General features: G+C 44.7%; 1 protein-coding gene across 6 annotated transcripts in view; it reads left to right on the top strand.

Moving 5' to 3' along the window:
• AMPD2 (adenosine monophosphate deaminase 2) overlaps window positions 1–23,232 on the top strand; it is a 69,350-nt gene that overhangs the window by 31,419 nt on the left and 14,699 nt on the right. For 5 of the 6 annotated variants that reach the window (XM_087719864.1, XM_087719865.1, XM_087719867.1 and 2 more), the window contains exons 3-11: window positions 2,586–2,716; window positions 4,704–4,772; window positions 6,253–6,364; window positions 9,923–10,109; window positions 12,766–12,907; window positions 15,367–15,456; window positions 16,929–17,058; window positions 18,324–18,518; window positions 19,356–19,487. In XM_087719864.1, coding sequence (XP_087575990.1) covers window positions 2,586–2,716; window positions 4,704–4,772; window positions 6,253–6,364; window positions 9,923–10,109; window positions 12,766–12,907; window positions 15,367–15,456; window positions 16,929–17,058; window positions 18,324–18,518; window positions 19,356–19,487 — 1,188 coding nt within the window. The remainder of the gene's footprint in view (window positions 1–2,585; window positions 2,717–4,703; window positions 4,773–6,252; window positions 6,365–9,922; window positions 10,110–12,765; window positions 12,908–15,366; window positions 15,457–16,928; window positions 17,059–18,323; window positions 18,519–19,355; window positions 19,488–23,232) is intronic. The other variant, XM_087719866.1, reaches the window with a different exon arrangement.

Below are 23,232 nucleotides of genomic sequence, written 5' to 3'. Positions count from 1 at the left end.
GGGCTGTGAAATGAACATGTAAAAATCATGCAATTTTTCTTGGATTGTTCTTAATATTTTAAAAAAAGACCATTTGTAAATGCTATTTTGAGAAATTTCTTTTGAATCCGTGTGATTCTCTAGCATTTATAGGAGAGAAGGGTTGACTGGAGAAAATTGATTTAAAGTTTCTTAGTGAAGAATTGCTCTTGAAGCAACTTATTTTTGGATCCCAGAAATAAAAGCAGAACAGTGATTTTTGCCTGTTCACCTTTTACTTTGAACTCTCCAAAGTTTGCACTGGTCACCAGCCACTGGAGGTGGTAGGATTGTAATCTAAAACAGGTGGTCCCCATTTAACAACTACTCATTCAATGAATTTACAGTGGTGTTGAAGGAATAGTAATTAAGACTGGTTATTTTAGTTATGGCTGTCACCTGACTCACAATTACAAAATCTCAGCATCCTGAGGTCACATGATTGCAATTTGTGAACTTCCCTTTTGGCTTCTGACAAGGGAAAGCTGGCAAGAATTTGCAAGTCCCATCATGAACCTCATTCAATGAGCCGTGCCATCATCGTTTAGGACACACAGCAACTGGGACACCCAGAACTGCCCATCACTAAGCAGCCTGGTTGTTGTTTTTGACAAGTTGGAAAGGCACCATACACTACACTGTTGTGTTTCTCAGACTTCACATCTTGGTGGAGAGAAGGAAATGTTAGCATATGCTGGCTGGGGAATTCTGGGAGCTGAAGTCCACATATCTTTTTAGTCGTGAAGACTGAGAAACGCTGTGTTAGGATATGCTTCTGTCTTATTTTCATAGGAAGCAAGTAAGAGCTTGTTTACTTGGCAGTGCCAGTTCCTTGATGTTGACAGATCAGTGTGTCTAAAGCATACTGGAGAAGGCCTGCTCCTGGGTGTGGCCTTGAGTTTATTAATCATTGATGTGTTCTTTGATGACCTGGACAATGAGAAGCAGCAGTTATAAGATTCATTCAACAGCCGTCACTGGAACACTTTTAAATTACTGCGGTTATGACCTCAATGTAAATTACTATCCTAATCAGGAGTACATCATGTTATAGTTTTCTAATCCACTGAGCAGAGCTACTTTCACTGATGTTGGCATGAGATTCTAGTCCTGGCAGATTGTCCCAGAACAGCTTTTAGTGGACTCCTCAGGTTGTTGTTTCTTATGGATAACAGAGATTTGCTTCTCTTATTTATTTAAAATATTTATATACAGGTACTCCTTGACCTATGACTGATTGCTTAATGACTTTTCGAAGGGATGACAACTCCCCCCAAAGTTAGTTACAACCCAATTTTGAAATTCCGACCACCCTCGTCAGTCACGTGACTTCATTTTGGGCGCTCAGCAAATGGTTTAAACTTCCCATAGTCACGTGACCGCATTTTACAACCATTTTGCCAGCATTTACTTCTGGGTTTTGGCAAAACTGCTCTATAGCAAATCATTGTCTCATTTAGCAACCATGGCATTTGCTTAACACATACCACAAAAAAGATCATAAAATCAGGCCAGTCACATGGGTGACCTGATCTGTGACCATCCTGACTTAACAACTGTAATAAACTGGTTCCATTATGGTCGTAACTCAAGGACTATCTGTGGCTGCCCATCTCATACCAAACTCTGAGTGACTCCAAATCAAGAATTAAAACCACATTAAAAAAAACATATTAAACTATTAAAAACACAAATACTAAAAAAAAACAACCCAACTGGTGCCAAGTCAAGCTTCTAATTTGCTGCCACCTCATCCTATCCCAGCACATGGGGTGGAAAGCCAGAACTTCAGTGCTTGTTGGAAGGCTGGGAGGATAGAGGCCTGCTGAAATTGAAGTTGTAAAAGCCCCAACACTGGAAGTCTTTAAGAAGATGTTGGATAGCCATTTGTCTGAAACGGTATAGGGTTTCCTGCCTAGGCAGGGGGTTGGACTAGAAGATCTCCAAGGTCCCTTCCAACTCTGTTATTGTATTGTATTGTAACTTTGCGGGGGGAGTGTTTCATAGGGCAGAGGCTGCCACAGAAAAGGCATGCTTTTTGGTTCCCGTAAGGTGGCAGTTTTTAAGGGAAGGGACTAGAAGCATGCCCATCCTATCTACCATATTTTTCAGAATATAAGACCCACCTTTTTCCTCAAAAAAGAGTGAAAATCTGGGTGCATCTTATACACTGAATGCAGCATTTTTGGCCTACCGAAACCCTGCCTCCTTTGCAAAAATGGATGTGCAGGGTTTGGGAGGCTTGCAAAGTGCTCCTGGGGACTGGGGAGGGCAAAAATGAGCAAAAAAAGGGACCAATTTTGCTTGTCCCCCCCCAGCCCCCAGGAGCACTCTACAAGCCTCCCAAAGCTCTGCATGCTCCCCTCTTTTTTTTGAAAAAAATGAGGTGTGCAGAGGGTTTGGGAGGTTTGTAGAGTGCAAAACCTTTTTCTAAAATTTACCTCTTCAAAATCATGGTGTGTCTTATAGTTCAAAAAATACGGTAACCTCATAGAATGTTTAAGACCTTCATTCAAGTTGCATGCACACTTGGCTATTCCAGTAGCATTCTGCTGCTATGCTTGCAGGAGTTGTTTTGTCACTCATTGGCTGAGAGTGAAATGCGCAGTGCTCCCTACGAATTCCCAGAGGACAGCCCCATCGAACAGTTGGAAGAGAGGCGTCAACGTTTGGAGCGGCAGATAAGCCAGGATGTGAAGTAAGTTGCCAATGCTTTTTGGACTTTCCCTAGCTTCTCCTAACACCTTTCAATATTTCAAGAGCAGGATGGAACATTTCACCTGAGTCTTGGGGGGGGGGGGAAGAAAACGGGATGAGTAGGAGTATTTGAAACTGGGAAAGATGGGAAGAAATCAAATGGAGGTAACTTTTATTTACAGTCTAGAAAAAGCATGGTAGAGACTTTGGAAATATCCAGGAATGTCATTTCATTGCTTCTACTTCTGCAGTGATAGTAACCATCATGTCAAGAGAAGCATTCATACAGTCATCTGTCAGTGGCATGACTGCGTGTTTATGTGCATATATGTGTGTGGCTGATATTTTTACACTTTGCTTGTCCTGCACACAGTTTTCTTACTGTTAGATTGTCACTGGCAAGTTTCCTTAGCAATCAGCAACCTCACATCAGGTGGGAAATATCTGGGTTTTATCTCTTGCCTTCTTGCTGTTCCTCTCTATAGTTCTTTAGAGAGCAGAAGATGGGAGAGGAAACAGTATGGTGGAATAATGGCACATTTGGCCATTAGGATTCTGCAAATGTTTACTTCTAACCAGAAACCTCACTTGGGAAGGGCTGCAAAGTCTGAATTATTTCTTCAGTGGTTCAAGACAGGGCACCAGCATGAGGGGGACTCCCAGTGCTTTGGCAGAAGAAATGGAAGCTACCAGTTGCCTATTTACCTGCCCGATGCCTGGCAATTAGTGGTGCACTTGTGCTGCTCTGAAGAAGGAAGAGGGGATTGCAGAAGGGAGACAGAAAGAATGGAATTGGAATGAAAAACTTAGGCAGAAGGAAAACAATAGGCAGAACCTGGTTTGCTGCAGAGATCCATGCATGTGAGTTCTGTTGAACAGATAGGAGGCAGTCTACTCAGTGGGGGGGGGTCTTCATTCCCACCATATTTAGAAGCCCAGTTTTTCAACTCCCAAAAGTGCCCCTTGGGGAAATGTTGTGGCAATGTAGCAAAAGCTTCTCCTCTTAGAGGAGAAGCACAAATAGAGATCCAGGAAAATATCTTCTGAAGGAGACTATAGGACAATGATGGCTGACCTTTTCAGCACCAAGTGCCAAAACTGGAACGTGCACATGCCGGACCCCCAGAACCTGAAAGAGGGCAGCTGGCCAGTGCACATGCATGTGGCAGCCAGCTGGTCTTCCGGGTTACAGCGTGTGCATGCGCGGCAGCCAACTGGTCTTCACGCAAAGACCAGAAGACCAGCTGGCTGGTGCATGCATGCGCACCAGCCAGCTGCTCTCTTCTGGGTTATGACACACGCATATGCGAAGACTGGCTGGGCGGTGTGCACATGCATGCCAGAACCCAGAAGACCAGCTGGTGATGGCGCATGTGCCCACAGAGAGGGCTCTGCGCATCCCCTCTGGCATGCGTGCCACAGGTTCGCCATCACGACTATAGGACTTCCTTTTACCAGGGCAATATTGGAGATAACAGATTCCTTTTCTTCCAGTGAAAATATTCCCACAACCCCAAACGTCTTTGATCTACAGTTGGAAAGAGGCATTATACTTGTGCAATGAGATTTGTTCCAGTGAAGAAAAAGTAGTTGAGCTATTTGTCTGCCGATATCTCTTAAGGCGAAAGGGGCTTGGGTAGAGGGTTTAGGAGTGGTTTGGAAAACAAACTGGCTACTGGTAGTCAAGAAGGTGGGAAAGAGGGAAGGAAATTCAAAGGGAAAAGATGATGTGGGAACCAGCCGTGCTTTTCCTATAATAGCCAAACCATAGCTTAGTCATGGTATGTTACCCGGACATTCATTCTCTTTTGGATCCCATTGCTAGTATATTGCTGTATAGAGTCTGTCATTTCTGATATTGGTTTCTGCATTAATGCTAGTGTTTTTCTTTTTCTCCTCATCTTCTTTACCATTTCCTCTTTCTTCCTCCTCTCTCTGACTGTTTGTCCTTTTCTTGGCCTTGGCCTCCACTTCCCATTTGTCCTCAGACTAGAACCAGAAATTTTACTCAGAGCCAAACAGGACTTCCTGAAAATTGACAGTGCTGCCGACCTACAGTGAGTGCCTGGCCTTAATTCTCTTGGCCCTTGACTCAGGGGGGGCGCGGGACTTTCCCGCAGGCTGACTCTTCTCCTTATTCCCACCCTGACTGATCCAGAGTGAGTGACCTTCTCTTTTGCAAAGTTCTGTCCCCCTGCATACATTGTATCCCACATGCAATTGTACCACTGCTGGGGGTGTTGCCATTAAAATCAATTCCACAGATTGTGAAGAAAACCTTAATCCACATTAAGTTAAGGTACTTATTCCCAACATGTTGCTCCCCTGCTGTTTTGGGTTGATGATGGAATGCCTAACGGGGACCAGGCTGGGGAAAGGCTGAGTAACAACATTGGGAGGATTCTGAATAGTCAGATAGAACCAGAGTTCAGAATGGAAGTGGAGTTACTCCCAGAAGTGAATTTGTCCTCCAAGAAAAGTTTGGTATGTTAGAACAAAGGTACCTCTGGAAAGAAAAGGCTAAAGTCAGCTGTCTTATTGATATGCTTATCTGTGTGTGTCACTTAAGCAAACTCTTCTGAGAAAAAAAAGCTTATCTAAGGTTGAAAAAATAGGGGAACCATTTTATTTTGGACCAGGCCAAATATTATTGGACTAAACCAAACCTCGTTTTATTTTTTGCATCTTCCAGTCCCACAAATCTCAACACCATTGAGTGGGGGATTCCTCATGTCATACTATTGGTTGTTTTCCCTTGTTCCTTTTCTGAGCTCTGTTTCCCTCCCTGTCCTTCTTAAAGCAATTATTTTCAAGGCAGGAATAGTGGATAGAGCTGTTTGTCTCTGTTTTATATTTGCCTTTTTCCCGTCCCTCTTTCATTGTACATTGGTTGACTGAGCAGCTTGGATCCTAGTGAACCCAGAAGCTCAGCCAAGTAGGATGTTTCTCATTGTTTTAGGCAGATGAGCAGCTCCTTCAGTTTTGCCAGGACAAGTCATTGCCCTGGGAAATCTATTCTTCTGATACTCTACAACAGGCTTTTTTCCCCCCCAAACTGTGTTTGATAGAATCATGGAGAAGAAAAAGAAAAGGACGGAAGGAAGGAAGGAAGAAAGAAAGAATTATTTAAGCATAGTCAATTTTTTAATCGGTAGAGGTTTGCCTTCTGATTATGGATTCCAGGATTTTTTTTTAACCTAAGACTTTTTGCAGCCTGAAAAAGTTTGAAAACCCCTGTTTAACCCAAATGTTTGATTGTCCAGTATAGAAATTTGGGGCTCAGGAACATTTTCCTACCAGTTCTGCTGTATGTATTTGTTGCCCACTGATGTTCCTCACCCCTTTCCATAGTTCAGAGTGCTGCCATTGGAGGATACGCCTGAAAGGCCCTGTGTTGCCCGTGTTTGTGTGTTCAATTTTGTGTCTTCACATGCCTGCTGGAAAATGGGACTCCTGTAGACTGACAGAATTGATCGGAGACTATTCCTCATGGTGGTTCCTTCATTCCCCCTCTTTTCCCCTTTCTTTTCCCCCCAGATTATTTAAAGAACAGGGTGAAGACCTAGTAGATTACCTTCCAAAAGATCGAGATGTATTTTTGGATAGAGAGTTCCAGAGGGTCACCATCTCTGGAGAAGAGACATGTGGGGTAAGCCTGTTTGATTTAGGGGTTGTTCTCATTTCCCCCAACCCATACTCACTGATTCTCTTTTAGAAGCCCTCACACAAAGAGGGGCAAGTTGACATTCTCCACCTAACTTTGACTACAAATGTCTCAAAACTCTGGTCACCATAATCAATAATCTGATTGTTGTGGATGAAAACATCTGAAAGATACTTATTCCTGCTACAGAACATAGTGCCTGCTATATTTGAAAATATCAGGGTGGTGCAGTGATTGGAATGCAGTACTGCAGGCTACTTCTGCTGTTGGCTGCCAGCAGTGCAGCAGTTCAATCCTGATTGGCTCAAGGTTGACTCAGCCTTCCATTCTTCCAAGAGTTGGCAAAATGAGGACCCAGATGGTTGACGGCAATATGCTGAGTCTGTAAATTGCTTAGAGAAGGCTGTAAAGCACTGTGAAGCGGTATATAAATCTTAAGTGCTATTGCTATCCTGGAAATGACTAGTCTCTGATACCCATCTACAACTTGATGCCTGTTGTGTTAATGACAACTCCCATTAGCCTAAGCCACTTTGGTCAAGGCAGATGGGAGTTAAAAGTCAGAAAGACAGAATATCTAGAGGATGCTAAATTGGGGAAAGCTGAACTACTGTCCTTGCTCTGAGTTAGGGATAAAACATAGCTTGGACATAAAGCACATGGATTGCAAGCAACATATTTCTTTGGTTAAAGTTTCCTATAATGAAGAGTTTAATAGGGTAAAGTAGTAAATTAGTTGGACAGATACGCTAATCACATTGCAGAAAGTTTTCTACATTCCCAAAATATTCTATACGTTCCTTGAAAATCACAGAATTCAAAGAGTTTCACATTAACTAACTACTGTGTGGTGATACTGAGTTTAGTCCTACACAGTGGCTGGGACTACTTGAATGCCCCAGGCGGAGTCCCTACACTACGGCATCTGCTTAAAGCCAATTTTTTTTGCGAGTTGTTTTTAAAGTGTGGATTGTGAAGTAGCCAGTGGGCTGCATGTGACCAGGTTCTGTTTAACAGCCTCTCTGCCCTGCTGAAATCTGACAAACCTAATCCCACAGTATGATTTTCTGCTTTTAGAAAAAGAAAACGAGCAGTAAAATATCTGTAGAGATTCTTAATTGTCCATGTCATGGTTATGCCAAAACGTCTTTTCCAAAAGGCAACTGGACTTTCTGTGTAACTGAATTTCTGATTGTCAGAAACTGACAAACTGTGACAGTTCTGAATTTCTTCAGAACTGAAGAAGCTTCTTGGATGTGAAGCAAAACATTTTCAAGGAAAAAAAAAACCCAAGAAAATCCACTTGCCTTTTTGGAAAAGCACCTTTCGGACAGGCAGTAAAATAGGAAAGTGAAGCTCTGTTTTTTTGAGTATTTTAAAAAAACCCACTACCATGTGTTCTGCTCCCCCACTTCAGCAAAGGGCTGTAAATGTTCTCATTTTAGAGACCCTGGGGATTAAAAAAAACACATTTTAAAGGGGGTGGAATCCCTTCAAAGTGCTTGTTCACCCTTGTTTTAAAAGAACATTCTGCTGGCTCTTAATTGTTTTTCCTAGTGGTGTCTCAGAAGCTGAGGAATGAATTTGAAGGGGAAAAAAACACCCCATACTGCTGCTACTTCTGCTGCAAAAGCATGTGGTTTTCGTTTTGCATATTCTTCCATGCTGATTTGGGTTGACTTCCAGGGCAATGCGGAGGGAAACTGCTGTTGCTGAGAACAGGAATGTTGTTTGTTTTTACAAAAACCCAAGGGCTTGCAGGGTTCTGGGAAGTAAGTTCCCCAGGAGCCTTGAGAAGAGAGAGCCACTCCGCCAGCTGAGCTGCCCTTCAGCCAAGTTCAAGTCAGGATGTTCTTCTTGGAGGTGCTACATCAGCCAGGGATCTGGGATGCAGCGAGCCAAGAGGGGGCATTCTCAGGATTCCAGCTTGCCAAGTCTCCCCCTATTGAGCTGGGGCTGGGGCCAAACCCTCGAAGTTTCCGGGGATCAGTTTCAGATGCAGCTGTTTATCTATGCTTGGGTTAAGCTGGCTCCTCTGTGCTGCTCTGGCATTGTTGCCCAACGTTTCAGAGCTCGAGGGGGAGGGGGGAATAAAAGTTTGTCAGAATTGTCATTTTGGACCTTGTTTTTTTAACTCATTGTTCCTTATTTTTCATGAATGTGCTCCAGTTTGGATTGTTCTGTTAATGAAAAGACAGGAGAGAAATTTAAATTAGCAAACAAATACATAAATATGTAAAGCAAAAGAGAGGGAAGCCAGTGAATCTAGTGAGTGAGAAAAAACTCAACCCTGGAGCCAGCCACAAATATTGTTGTAATTTCCTCTGCTGAGAAGGTGAGCAGTAAGCATATCCTTCCCTCTCACAGTTAGTAAAGATAAAGGTTCCCCTCGCACGTATGAGTTAGTTATTCCCAAGTCTAAGGGGCGATGCTCATCTCTGTTTCAAAGCTGAAGGGCCAGCACTATCTGAAGATGTCTCTGTGGTCATGTGACTGGAATGACTAAATGTCGAAGGCGCACGGAATGCTGTTACCTTCCCACCAAAGGTGGTCCCTATTTTTTTTACATGCTTTTGAGCTGTTAGGTTATCAGAAACTGGGACAAGTAAAGGAAACTCACTTCGTTACAAGGCACTAGGGATTTAAACTGCCAAACTGCTGACCTTTCTGATTGACAAGCTCAGCGTCTTAGCCACTGAACTACCCTGTCCCTCTCTTCACAGTTACACTGGTGCTATTAGTGAAGAGCCAGGGTCCACACCTAGAGAATATTTATTGGTAGTTCAGAGCCTAATTCTCCCCTGATCACTTCTATGCGAGCCAGAATCTTGGTGGTCCTGCCGCAGGCAACCATGTTGTGAGTGTGGCGATCAGTTTTTCTCTTACCACACCAATGCAAGAAGGAAGAGGATGGGGTTGTTCACTGCCACTTGCATAATGAATTATACAAGTCTTTGCAGACATTTCATTACCAAAACTAGGTAACATCAGCAGTGCTAGTGGGATTAAAGCATACTAAACAATAAAATGATGAACAGAAAGCTTCCTAAACCTTCCCTTATTGGTTGACTCAAGTCAACTTGCCATAAATCCTTGAGGAAATATGTATGTAAGAATGAGGGTTTTGCTGAACAACCAACTTGACTTCGCTTTTTGCAGTCCCACCAGATGTAAGGTTGGCTGCATCATAACTTCATCTGTAGAACTATTATGTTGTAATAGCTTCAGTTGACTGAACTAGCATGCATATGAGATAAAACATGGATTAAGCATCCTGTGATCTCCAAATGCGGCTTCCTGTAAAGAAAAAAAAAAAAACAGATCACAGAAATATTAGAAAGCATTTTGGCAATGTTCCTTAACAGTGGGGTGGTTGTTTTTTTGACAATCACTCTGGTAGAATGCAAAACCTTTGGTTTCTATCTTCAAGTATACAAAGTGCTTTCTCTGATGACTTCTGTTTTATAGTGTGTGAAACTTTCCACAATGAGGCTCTGACAGCCCCCTCAGTTGAATAAACTGCTTTTCCTTTGCCCTACGCAGGTGCCCTTCACAGACCTGTTGGATGCTGCTAAAAGCGTGGTCAAGGCATTATTCATTCGGGAGAAGTATATGGGGCTTTCTCTGCAAAGTTTCTGTAAAACCACAGCACGATTCCTGCAGGACCTTTCTGAAAAACCCTTAGTTCTCAGGATGTATGAGGAGATCGCTGAGACTCCTGTGGCTGCAGGTAAGGATCAGAACTGGGCATGGATTGAAAAAAAAGCAGTTCCCTAATTCTAGTGACACAGATGGGTAAGAAGATAGTTAGAAAAAGAGATTTTAAGACTGATTGTTTAAACTATTTAAAGCTTGGCAAATAGTTTTGAAGGAAAAGACCTTGGAGGCACAACAACTTCTTTCACAATCAGTGACAGTTGCAATAACAAATCCTGCATTATCTGCTACTGGGGTAGACTAAATTGGATAGCTGCAGGAACTCCACAGTTATCTCCATGCTTATGTATTCTGCAAAGTTTCTGTAAACTACAGATTTTTTTTAAATGTGGGGTCCAAAAGAGAGATTCAAAAAACCATGAAGGAAATTCCAGTTCTATGCTGAAAAAAGTTGAATCTTCCATTTGCTTATTTGGTATATTCTATTGATTGCGAACCTATGGCACATGTGCTGGAAGTGGCACGCAGAGCCATCTCTCTGGGCACACCAGTCGTTGCCCATTTTCGGGTTCCGGCATGCACATATGCACCAGCCAGCTGGACTTCGCATGCACAGAAGAGCTGGAAATCGAACTGCAGCTATCTGTTGTGCAGGCCAGCTGGTCTTGATGCGTGCATGCGTGCCAGAAACTGAAAGACCAGATGCTCTTCCAGTTCCTGGCACTCCCGTGCATGTGCACCGGGGAGCTGCTCTTCCGGTTTTTAGTGCCCCCCCCCCCCCTGCACACGTGAACTCCCGTTTCGGCACTCAGTGTTGAAAAAGTTCGCTAACACTGGTATATACTGTGTTCTTATTTTCTATTTGGATTTTGTTAATAAAGGAAAAGGCTAGGAAGTGAAAGAGACAGGATCTTTGTTAGCTCTCCCAGGAGTTTCCAGTGCATCTTAAGCTATGACTAAAGCCAACTAGAAATTTACTTCTAAAAATTAAAAGAGAAAACGAAAAAGTCATATTTCTCAGGAATAACAAAGGAATTCTACATGTAGGCTAAATTTTCAACTGCATTCAAAGCCGCACGTTCTCTGTGTTTCCATAGAAACATGCAATCTAAACAGATTATGAGGTAAATGGGAAGGAGTAACATAATTAGGCTTCCTCAACATTCTGCTCTCTGGACACTTTGGATTACCCATCTCCTTATCCTCCAATATGGAAAGCTGACAAGTGAATGATGGGTGGAGATGTCCAATATACAGTATTCGGAGATTCCCTATCAAATTTGGGGAAGACTGGATGTAATTTTTTTGCAGTGGAACCATCACATTCTATATGCAATATAAACTTAACCGGTTACTGGTAGCCCTCAGCTATGACTATTCATTCAGCAACCACTCAAAATGACAGCAGCGGTAGGGTTACGACTGGTCCTTGAAGTTCTGGATATCCAAGCACTACCTAATCCCACAATCGTGATAGGGGTGCTTGGCATTTATGACTGGTTTGCACTTAATGATTGTTTGCAATACCATTACGTGCTCACTATTTGCAACCTTTCTTATCCACTTTGCCCAGAAAGTCAGTGGGGAAGCCGGCAGGAAAGATCACAAATCACTGGGATAATTCTCCCTCACCCATGCAACCTCCCTCGCCCTCTCTTCACTTGTGCCAGTTGCACCCTCTCTGCCCCTTGCCCTGCTTCCCTTGCACCTTCCCCGTCCCGTGGCATACCTCTCGCACATCTCTTTAACACCCTCCCTGACCCTTACTGCCAAGGTGGTGCAGTGGTTAGAGTGCAGTACTGCAGGCTACTTCTGCTAATCACGGCTGCCAGCAGTTTGACAGATCGAATCTCACCAGGCTCAAGGTTCTCAGTCTTCCGTCTTTCTGAGGTGGGTAAAATGAGGACCCAGATTGTTGGGGGTAATAGGCTGACTCTGTAAACCGCTTAGAGAGGGCTGTAAAGCATTGTAAAATGGCATATAAGTCTAACAGCTATCGCTATTGCTGGGTTTTTCTGCGCATCTCTTTGCATTCTCACAACCTCACCAACCTATCTTGCATACACTCTCATACTCCCTCCCCAGCCCTCACCCCTCATGCACCCTTGTTCACTCTCCCTGACCCATGCCTCTCATGCACTCCCCTTATAAACCCATACTGACCTTTGTTTCACCCTTTGTACACTTTTCCAGATTTTTCCTCGCACAGTCCCCAGCCTCTCCTGCACCCTGGATACTTTCTTGGTCCCTTCCCCACCTGGCTACAGCCACTTACCTCCCTGACAGCCTGAGACTTCCTGCTGGTTTCCCCACTGACTTTGGTTTTGGTTCTAGCAGGACGTTGCCTTGCTTAACAGCCATGGAATTTGATTAACAACAATGGCCGGGACTGCAGAGATTGTTATCTCTAAGTGATGCGGTCACACTTTGTAACCACATCACTTAGCAATGAAATCCCAATCCTAATTGCCATCACAGGATTAGCTGTACCTGTTCAGCCTTTGCATAACTGATTTGCTTGGTTTGTGCCCATGAACGCTTAGAGGAAAAGGATGGAAACAAACAACCCCTGAAATTGGGGGTGGGTGGGTGGGTGGATTATGGTATGGGCCAGAGGTTAAATTAGCATTTGATTTCTCTTTTAGCATTCCATTAAACGCTTTTAGGTACAACAGCCAAGGTCACTGGGCAGATGGATGGTTTGTCGTAAGCATTTTCTTCTGTTACAGATGCCCCAGTGCACCCTCCATTTGGAAACCAGCATCCTTATGAGAAATGTGATCCTGAATCAATGCCTGGAGATCTTGGCTTTGGCCTCAGGATGGTCAATGGAGTAGTTCATGTGTACACCAAGCAGGACATCACTGACAAGTAAGTAGGTGGCTGAAGGCATGAGAATGACCTGGTTATTAGGGAAAATCTGGGAGAGAAATAACTTCTGGGGCAGTGATGTTATCTATGATTCATGTCTAGCTGAGCAAGATTTATGATCCTCTCATTTTTCTCTGCATCTAACAAATTGCAAAGGAAACAGATTTGAAAGTAAAAAAATTGATCTATAATTATCCCAAACAGAATTTATTTTAGGAAGGTTCATTCTTGAGCAACATTTTGTGGTATACACAAAAGGATCTGCTACTTTTTTGCTAATCATTATTGATGTGCGCATAATGTACAGTGATTAGTATTGAGTCTCTCGGGAATAGGGCGGCATACAAACTCAATAAACTCAATAAAATGAAAATGAAATGAAATTGCCACAATAACAAAAAAGCACGCTTCTCTCTCTATCCATCTGCCCACAGGAAAGTCATATTTATTAAATATTGAGGGGGCTGTGGTTGCCAATCAGCCATACTGAGAAACAAATTTCAGTTAGGAAGGCTCATCACTTGCCCTAAAAAGTAATAGAACAGAATAAGTTAAAGCAAAAAAAAATGCACTGTACTTTTATTTTTCTTTTCACTTTCAAAGCAAAAAGATTATTTGAAAAGAATATGTAAACCCTCACCCTTTAGTAACAAAGCAAATGACAGATTTATAACATCCCATGTTAAACAAAAAGCCTTTTAAAAGTACATTGCAAGTGATGGAAGAAACACAATGGTGCAATTGGAAAGATTGCTAGCAAACGCTCACAAGTTTGCTATGATTACCAAGCGTTTCTCTTCAGTTCCCATCAGCGTAGCCTAAAAACACAGGAACTGAAAACAGAAACACCTTCAGCTACATAGTAGTCTGGCTATTTAGGCCTTCTCTGAAAACAATTACTAGCCAAGATAGGTAAAACACAAAGAAATGTAATGTATCTGTAGCTTGTGCTAACTAAATAGTGAACTTGGACTTCAGCATCACTGAAGGTTTGAAGTCACATTGATTCTAAAATAGGCTACTACAGTCCAGTCTAGAAGCTTTAGATGTGTGGACTTCAATTCCCAGAATTCCCCAGTGAGCATTGTTGAAGTCCACACATCTTAAACCTGTCAAACTTGAGAAACTTTGACAGGCTGTTACTAGTTTTTGTATCAATTGCAGCTAGTAACACACACTTCTGGACTGAGAATGAAACAGCAAAGAAGGAAAAGCAGGATACTGCTGCTCAGCATCTTCATCTTCTCATCAGCCATCTGATATTCATATTGCCCTTTAGCTCAAGGGCATCTAACTCGCGATGACATGTCATCATGTGATGTATCACAACTTTCCCCCCTTCGCTAAACCAAGGGTGGGCAAAGCCAGCCTGTGACTCATCCGGCCCATGGACCGCGAGTTGGAACCCCCCCCCCCCCCGCTTTAGCTCATAACCAGGTTAAGGGCTCCAGATATTGGGCTCCAGTCGTAGTGCAACTCCTTGATCTGATGTAAAAGAAACTTTGAGGCCAATGTCAGGAAGATATTGATGACACTGTACCAGGGGTCTCCAACCCCTGGGCTGCAGCCTAGTATCGTTCAGAATTGGACCGCACAAACAACAGGAGCTCATGCACACAGTTCCAAATGGAGCTATGTGGGCCAGTGTGTTCCCACGCTGTTCATGCAAGTGGAGCTGCCCACATGCCCACCCCCCTGCTTGCATGACCTGGAACCATCCACTCTTTCCCCTCGCTGCTACTGCCGCCGCCACCGATCTACAAAGGTGGAAAAATTGGGGATCGCTATTCTAAACCATCTGTTACAGCAGTTACATATATTTTGCATTGCTCATTTCCTTTCTGCCTAATATAGAAAATCAGTTGTTATTCCTTACTAATCCTGGAGCAAATGTAAAACCCAGGATTTTGCCAATTCAAAACTATGATTTAGTCTACTTCAAGGCTGACAAATCATTCAGAACATCTTGTTTCTCTTTATTTTTTCCTAGTAAAATACTTCTTACAATTTTTCGAAGTATTAGTGACAATGATATAGGGCTTTTTTCCCTGGATTATTGGTAAGGCTGTTCTTGGTTTGACAGGTTTATATCTATTGGGTTACTCAGAAAACTATCCTCTATGCACACCCAGGCAGTGGTGGTGGCTGTTCTTTCCTTGCTTTCTTTTAATGATGCAACTGAGCCGCGGTGGCACAGTGGTTAGAGTGCAGAACCACAAGGCTACTTCGGCTGCCTGCAATTTGACAGTTCAAATCTCACCAGGCTCAAGGTTGACTCATCCTTCCATCCTTCTGAGGTGGGTAAAATGAGGACCCAGATTGTTGGGGGCCATAGGCTGACTCTGCAAACCGCTTAGAGACGGCTGTAAAGCACTGTGAAGTGGTATGTAAGTCTATTGCTATGGCTACTGCTATTTGCTCATATCTTTGGGGTCTGTTCTCTATTGCATTTTGAAAAGGACCACTGAACTGGACTTGCCTTATCCTGACCTGCAGGAGTTTGTGGCTGACATGAACGTTCTGATGGCTCTGATCATTAATGGCCCCATGTAAGTTTTCTACCTTTTTGATCTGTGCATGCAAAATCAAGGTGTCAAACTCCTTTCCAAATATTCTACAAGTGTGGCTTATGTACATTATGATCTTAGAATCTATTATGTAAAACACCCTGTCATCATAAGATTACACGGGAGACACATTTATCTTCTTTTTTGTCGATTTAACATAGTTCTTATGATTTTTTCTGGAATAATCAAGGTGTATTCTTCAGGTTGAAAGAAAGTTTATTGGACTTTCTTGAAAGAAACAGTGTCCTCTAGAGCAGTGGTCACCAACTGGTGGTCCATGAGAAAATTTTGGTGGTCCGCAGAAAAATTATTTTCATTTTTTATATTGCACTAAATCAGGGATCCTCATGTGCAATGAACATTTGTGTTGCTGCAGAGTCTGCCCCCTTGGGGTCTTTTTGTGTGGATTGGAGGGGGGCAGAAATTCTGACTTGCGGTCTGCTTCAGCCTCCTGGTGTGGGGTTTTGGGCGAAGGCTGGAGGAAAGTGCCGCTGGTGGTGAAGAGCTGGAAGACCTTGTTCCAGCGGGACTGTATCATGGCCTGGAACTGGCTGGCCATCTCAGCCCGCCAGTACCTGGACTTGCACTCCTGCAGGTCTTCCCTCTGCTTGGAAATCCTATGCTCGTAGTCCTCAGTGAGGTGCTTCTACTGAACCTTTGCCAACTCTTTCTTTTGGTGGCTGCTTAACTCCCACCACTGCTTCCTGTTGGGGCCTTAAGGACCCTTGGCAGGGAGGCGAGGAGTGGCTGGGAGGGGAGGGGCAAGTAGAGGCTGGCGAGGCGCCCCTCAATGTGAGTGACATTGAGTTGGCTATGCCCACTCAGTCACATGACTACCTAGCCACGCCCACTCAGCCGGTGATTAGGAAGATCATATTACTGGTCCGTGGGACTTAAAATTATGAATTTAGTGGTTCCTGAGGTCTGAAAGGTTGGTGACTCCTGCTCCAGAAAATGCTTCAATATAACTTTAATACCAGGAACCAAAAACAGATGCTTTGCTTTTCAATTTCTTCGCATTTTTGTAAGTAGACAGTAGTCCCAAAGGAGTTTTTTCAAGAAACAATTGGATTTTCTGGATTTTCTTTGAAGATGCTTCACTTCTCATCCAAGAAGCTTCTTCAGCTCTGCCTCTTGAAAAGGTGCCTTTGGGATAACATGGCTTGGATTACTGTGACTCTCCATAGACATAAGTAGGCAGTAGCTACTTAAAATAGCTACAGTAGCTACTGTAGACTCACCATTAGGCTGACTAGGCATAGGCTTAATTGTATGGGATCTTCCCCACCCATGTAAAATGACTTCCCCACCCATGTAAAACTGGAAAGGCAAATTGTTCCTTTATCAATTAATTGTGCTGAGACAGCTTCTGGGATAATAATGAAATTTGATCTCAAATGGAAAATAATCAGGATGTGCAAATCTGAAATTGATTTCTTTTCACCTTTGGACAGAAAATCCTTCTGCTATCGAAGACTTCAATACTTAAGTTCAAAGTTCCAGATGCATGTTCTGCTCAATGAGATGAAAGAGCTGGCAGCTCAGAAAAAGGTGCCACATCGTGACTTCTACAACATTCGGAAGGTAGAAGCGCTGTATAATTTGAGAATATGTGCTGGTAGTTAGGGCTACAGGCTATGTCAGTGCCACAGATTGTTGAGCCTAGAAAGTTCAACAGTTATTGTAGAAAGCTTCACCAGTACAGCCCTTGACCTCTTTGTACTGGTAAGAGAACACTAGCAAATCCTACAGCTTTTAAGTTGGTAGCAAAATACATGTCATCGTTCCAAGTATCATGTAGAATTAAATCAGAGTCGAAGGCAAAACGATCCTTAAAGTTCCAATTTAATGAAGCAGACATCGTAGTACATCTGTGTTAATCCCAATTCTGGAAATGACATCAGAATTCCACCCAGTTAAAAGTTCATGATCTTGCTCCCACATCCACAATCCATCACATGGTCCAATCTTCTTCTTCCTCACTAGCACCCACGGCCAACTGCTTCTGGTCAGGTGCAAAGCTGCGGAGACAAAAGATGACCTTGAGCTTCTAGAAAGGAATTTTTTATTTTGAAAGCAACACATTCTACCCCTTGCTATTCCCCCCCCCCTTAATGAGTGTGTGGCCGGCCAAAGATTCTTAAAGGAACCTCTGCAGGCCTGACAATACTTTCAACAGAAATGCTGAGTTTTGTACTCACATTTGCACCTCTGGCCTATTTTGGATTGGTATATACAGATTGTCTTTTTAAAAAACAAAATTCAAATAATTACCGTATTTTTCAGAGTATAAGACACACCTCCCCCGCCCCCCAAAAGAGCATGGAAATGTTGGTACGTCTTATACATCAAATACAGCCATTTTTGGCCTCCCGAAGTCCTGCCCCCAAATCCCATTTTTACAAAAAACAGCCCATTTTTTGCAAAAAACTGAGGCGTTTTTGCTTCCCCCAACCTCCAGAAGCACTCTGCAGGCTTTAGCAGGGTTGGAGAAAGGCCTGTTTTCCACAAATCTTCGCAAAAATTGGTGTTTTTGCCTTCCCCCAGTCCTGCTGAAGCCTGCAGATTGCTCCTGGGGGCCGGGGAGGACAAAAACTTTTTTTTCTTACTTACCTCTTTGAAATATTGATGTGTCTTATACACCAGTGCATCTTATAGTCCGAAAAATATGGTATGTTAATGAATATAACAATCTTAGAAGAAAGTCAGTATTACTTCCATTTAAGGGATTGAAAAATAGAATTGAGTTTGAGAATAACAGTTTTTCTTGAAGTCAGCGAATGAACTGATGTCTAAGATAAGCTTCCATCTTCCTAGCTTGTATACTTATCCACTAATCCTTTGATCAGGTGGACACACACATCCATGCCTCATCCTGCATGAATCAGAAGCATCTGCTGCGCTTCATTAAACGGGCTATGAAGAAACACCTGGAGGAAATCGTTCATGTGGAAAAGGGCAAGGAGCAAACCCTTAAAGAGGTCTTTGAGACCATGAATCTCACAGCATACGATCTGAGTGTGGACACCCTCGATGTCCATGCGGTATGTCAGATGCATTCATCAAAGAGGGTAGCTTTCCTCTGACTTGCAAAGAAAATTAGAAACTGATTTTCCTACTGGACTAATAGCAATCTTAATTTTGGAAACTAGGCTGGACAAAACTTTCTTATTCTTTACAGTAGAATGGTCTCACATGCAGAATGGTAGTTTCTGAGTTTTTCAGGTCTATTGGAACACAGCTCTAAAGTTGCCTCAATTATAAGCAACTAGCTGAAAACCTGGTGGTGCCCAGGGATTTATTTATAGGGCGGAAATGTCTGGACCTAACATAATTTCTAATGTTGGATTTTCCCCCTTACCAGAGGTAGCCTCCTTGTGGAGTACTGTGAAGCCATTACCATGGCAACTCTTCTGCACTGTACAGCAGAATCCATTTTACAGCAGTACAGTAGAAGCTATCTTAAGGCACAACATGCTGTATCTTAACAGAACACACATCCCAAGGGGTTTTAGGGGTGTCTTACCACCACAATATTTGTTTCCAGAGACTAAGTCATCTATGTACCAAGTTTTGATTGAAATTGCTTGAGGCGTTCCAGAGTTATGCTGGAACATACACATACAAATATGTGTGTGTTTGTGTGTGTGTGTGTTTGTGTGTGATTTGGCAGTATTTATAAAAGAGAAGAAAGTGATCATTGAAGAAATACATAGCAGCTTCTGATCTTGGGAGGCAATGCTCTCCAATCAAAGGGAGATGATGGAGGGAATTATGAATAAGAAATATATCTTTATCAGTAGTGCTAAGTGAGGAAGAGAAGGCACTGCTGTTGCATTCTGGCTTATCATGATTTATCTTGGCATTCTCTCTATTAATAGGATCGTAACACCTTTCATCGATTTGACAAGTTCAATGCCAAATACAACCCCATAGGAGAGTCTATTCTGCGGGAGATTTTCATTAAAACAGACAACCAAGTCTCTGGAAAATACTTTGCTCATATCATCAAGGTGAGGGCTGCTGTAATGGTGTGTGGGAATGTCCCGGAGAGATAGGGAATTGCCCCAGCCAGGAGAAGAGTTGGACAAGAGACAGCCTGCAGAAGGAATGTGGGCATGGCAGATGTCTCAGAAGGGACCCTCCCTAGTTTTTTAGGCTGCAAAGGCAGTTGGGGGGGAGCGGGGAGAAATGGATTTTCAGACTGGCAAGATCCTGTTAATGTAACCTTATAATAAAGTAGGATCAGTCCATCTGCTTGTGCTTTGCATCTGGACTACCTTGCGAGTTGGCCTCATTTGTGGATACTTTCTTAAAGCCAGGGGAGCTGAACAAGTTATGCAGATTTAAATATAGCTATCTTTTGGGGCTTTGAAGCTTGGGAAAACCAAGCAGGTTGGTTTTGGAGAAGTAATAAGTAATAAAGTCACATGGGGGAGCAGAAAGGGGTGGTGGGTGTATAAAGGTTATTTCTTGATTACTGCAGGCCCAGTAATGGCCATAACTCACTTCTGAACATTAGAAGCCCGATCTTAAGTGTTTATATGTTTGTCCCTCAATTATCAGAAGTTGAAGCCAATCTATTCATGTCACACCATGCTACAATACTTACCTAGTCATTGTAGTTGGAAACCACGGTATGCCTAGCCCAGTGATGGCGAACTTTTTTTGCCTCGGGTGCCATAAGTGCCCACCCCCGCACAGTGACCCCTGCGCATGCGTGCATGACCCCCCTGCTGCCCCGCACATGCGTGCATGACTTTCTTGGAGCATGGGGAGGCCAAAAATGGTCTCCACTGCCCCCCGGAGGCCCTCAGGAGGCTGGAAACAGCCCATTCTCCTGTGTGCTGCTCCGGGAATCCAATCATGGGTTAACTTAGCCTTCTAGCCTTGAGACTGAGTATGCAAATATCAAAGTTACGCCTCCTCTGACTGGACTTCCGTTTCCTCTCCAGTTCTTATTACTCAGTCAAGCCTACGAGACTTATTTTCAACGCTCTCTTGATTAATTGCTAATATTTCAAGATTAAGGATGAATTTACTTGGTTTTCACTGTGGATTTCTTGCTGGATTGGAGGTAAAGCGGCAGATTGCTGCCAGCCGATTCCTCCCTCGCTGTTTCCCTTAAAGGGATATCGGATCGCTACAGCTGGAGTGGGGCGTTCTCCGCCTGCCCTCCCTTAACATCAGCGCGCAAGGAAGCTGAGTCTCCCAGCGCTGCTCTCCACGCCGGATAGCACCCGCCCGCGAGCGCGGTCAGATCCGAGGCTTTGGCTTGTCGGAGCGGGTCTCCCCCCCTCCCCGCCTCCCTCCTTTGTGCCCTCGCTGGAGCGGCTGCCGGAGGATTACATGAATCGGCTGTTTGGGAATTTCCCCTGCGGTTCCTTTGAATTTCGCGCCTTTGATGCCGGTGACCTTATTTGGTAGCGCTTTTCACACATGCGCAGTAATGCCTGGGATGAGAAGGCAGATTTGCCCGCGCGCTTGAGTTTGCGCACTGCTTCCGCCCCTCCCTTTTCCCTCACTCGAGTTTGCTGACTCAGGGAGGAGGTCGCTTCTCTTGGTCTCTGCTTCCACGTGGCGTTCTTGGCGAGTGCTTTCAATTGCATTCCTTTGTTTCGCTGATTGAGCTCTTTCAAATTCATATCATGGCTGATCAATCGGTATTGCAAGGTACTGTCCGGCCAGTTTCTGAGCCCCGCTCCCCTGGCGAGGGAGGGGCCAGCCCTGGGCCTAGTAGGGCCGCGACCAGGGCCTCTACTAGCAGGCCTCGAGCCTCATCTACTGTTCGGGATAAGTCGCACAAGCGCAAAGACAAGGCCAAGGTTCCCCCCAAGGCATCTGGGGCTCCTATTTCTTCCCCTCCGGTTCTGATTCAGCAACCTGGGTCTCCGGTGAGGGTCGTTGAGCAGGGTTGGTCTCCTGATATTCAGCTTCCCCAGGGCCCTATTCCTGAGGTAGGGGCTTTCGGGCCTCGTTCCCCCCCAATTATTTCGGAGGCTAGTGGGGCTTCTCTTCGTTCACCTCCACGCGCTGGGCCCTCTGCCACGTTCACCCCCACAGCTGCAGGCCTCAGGCCTCTGGAGGGCCAGGATTTGGGCCTTTCTGCTGAATTCTACAGCATGATCTCAGAGGCTATTTCCAGAGGGGTGGATGCGGAATTAGCGCGTAGATCCCAGGTCTCCAGGCCTACTCTGGCCTACTCAGGCCTGGCTCCCCAAGCAGTACAAGGGGATTCTTCCATTCTGCAAACTGATCCTCCTTCCCCTTTACACTCTGTGTTTAGCGCACAATCTCCCTTAGTGGAAGAAGGTGAAATCCAGGATAGGGAACTCTCTGGTGACGAGGGCCTTCCTGTGGACCAGCCTCCGCCCCCTGGGCTTTTCAGGCACACTCTTTTCAAATCCCTGCTATATAAGGCCAAGACTACCACCCACATGGGGGAGGCAATTTCTGCAGAAAGTGCTGCTGTGGGCCTGGATGCCACCGAGCGGCTCTTTGCTGAGCAGGTGGCTCTGCAAGATTTTATTCCATCTCCCAAGCTTTTTCTTGATTTAATCCAAAAGCAGTGGGATGAGCCGACCGCAGTTAAGCCCCCTGGGTCTGGTGATAGGAAGCTTTTCACATCTTCTCCAGAGTTGGAGGCCCTCCTGCAGTTTCCCACAGTGGATGCTCCCATCGCTGCTCTTGCTTCACCGGCGTTAATTCCTTCTGAAATTTCGGAAGGATTGAAGGCCGAGGACCGCAAGGCCGAATCGGTCCTTCGCAAGACTCATCAGGCAGCAGCATGGGCCTTGCGATCAGCCACTGCAGCTTCCTTCTTTAATAGGACTTCTTTAGTTTGGCTGAGACAACTACAGGAAAGGCTGGATCCGGAGGAACTGCGCCTCCATCAGGATGTCACCAAACTGATAGCGGCCCTAGAGTTTTCTGCCGATGCCACCCTTAGCGCGGCAAAGTTTGCATCCCGAGCCGTGGCTTCCAATGTGGCTTCTCGCCGTTTGCTCTGGCTCCGCCACTGGCAAGCTGATATCAAATCCAAGTGGCGTCTAGCATCCACGCCCTTTAAGGGCGGGGCCTTGTTTGGTTCAGTGCTGGATCCCATTCTCATTGAGACTCGGGACAGACGTAGGGTGCTTCCCTCCACAAGTGCCCGTGTGGCCAGAAGGCCACAGCCTTATGGTAGACGGCAGCCCTTTCGGTCTGGGGACTCGGGGTTTACCTCTGCCCCCTATGTCCCCAACTATACCAGGGGGTTCTCCCAGGCACAGGACCGTGGCCAGGACCGAGCCGGGGCCAGAGACAGGGGGCGCCAGCAGAGTCAGGCGCAGAGTAGACGGTCATTCCGAGGAGCGGGCAACCGTTCCTTTCGCAGATACCGCTGACTCGCAGGAGGCAGGGCCCATAGGAGGACGTCTCTTGACCTTCGCCCACCGGTGGGCGGAGCTCACGTCAGACGCCTGGGCCCTTCAAGTAGTGAGTTTGGGTCTCACGCTAGAATTTCTATCCATCCCCCCGAGAAGGTTCATCAGGTGCCCTGTGCCCAGGTGCCCGTCGAAGCGGCGCCTTATGGACACCGAGATATCTCATCTTCTCACCATCAGGGCCATAGAGCAAGTTCCCAAAGGGCAGGGAGGCCTAGGGTTTTATTCCATCTTGTTCCTAGTACCAAAGAACTCCAGGGGATGGAGGGCAATCCTAGATTTGAAACAGCTCAATCAGTATATCAAATACCAAAAATTCAAAATGCACTCTCTA

This window comes from Thamnophis sirtalis, unplaced genomic scaffold (assembly GCF_051295495.1).
Source record: "Thamnophis sirtalis isolate CommonGarterSnake01/CBP01778 unplaced genomic scaffold, rThaSir2_p1.2 scaffold_7, whole genome shotgun sequence".
Taxonomy (NCBI): domain Eukaryota; kingdom Metazoa; phylum Chordata; class Lepidosauria; order Squamata; family Natricidae; genus Thamnophis; species Thamnophis sirtalis.
The sequence above is the reverse complement of the archived record's forward strand: the minus strand, read 5'-3'. Positions and strand labels throughout refer to the sequence as shown.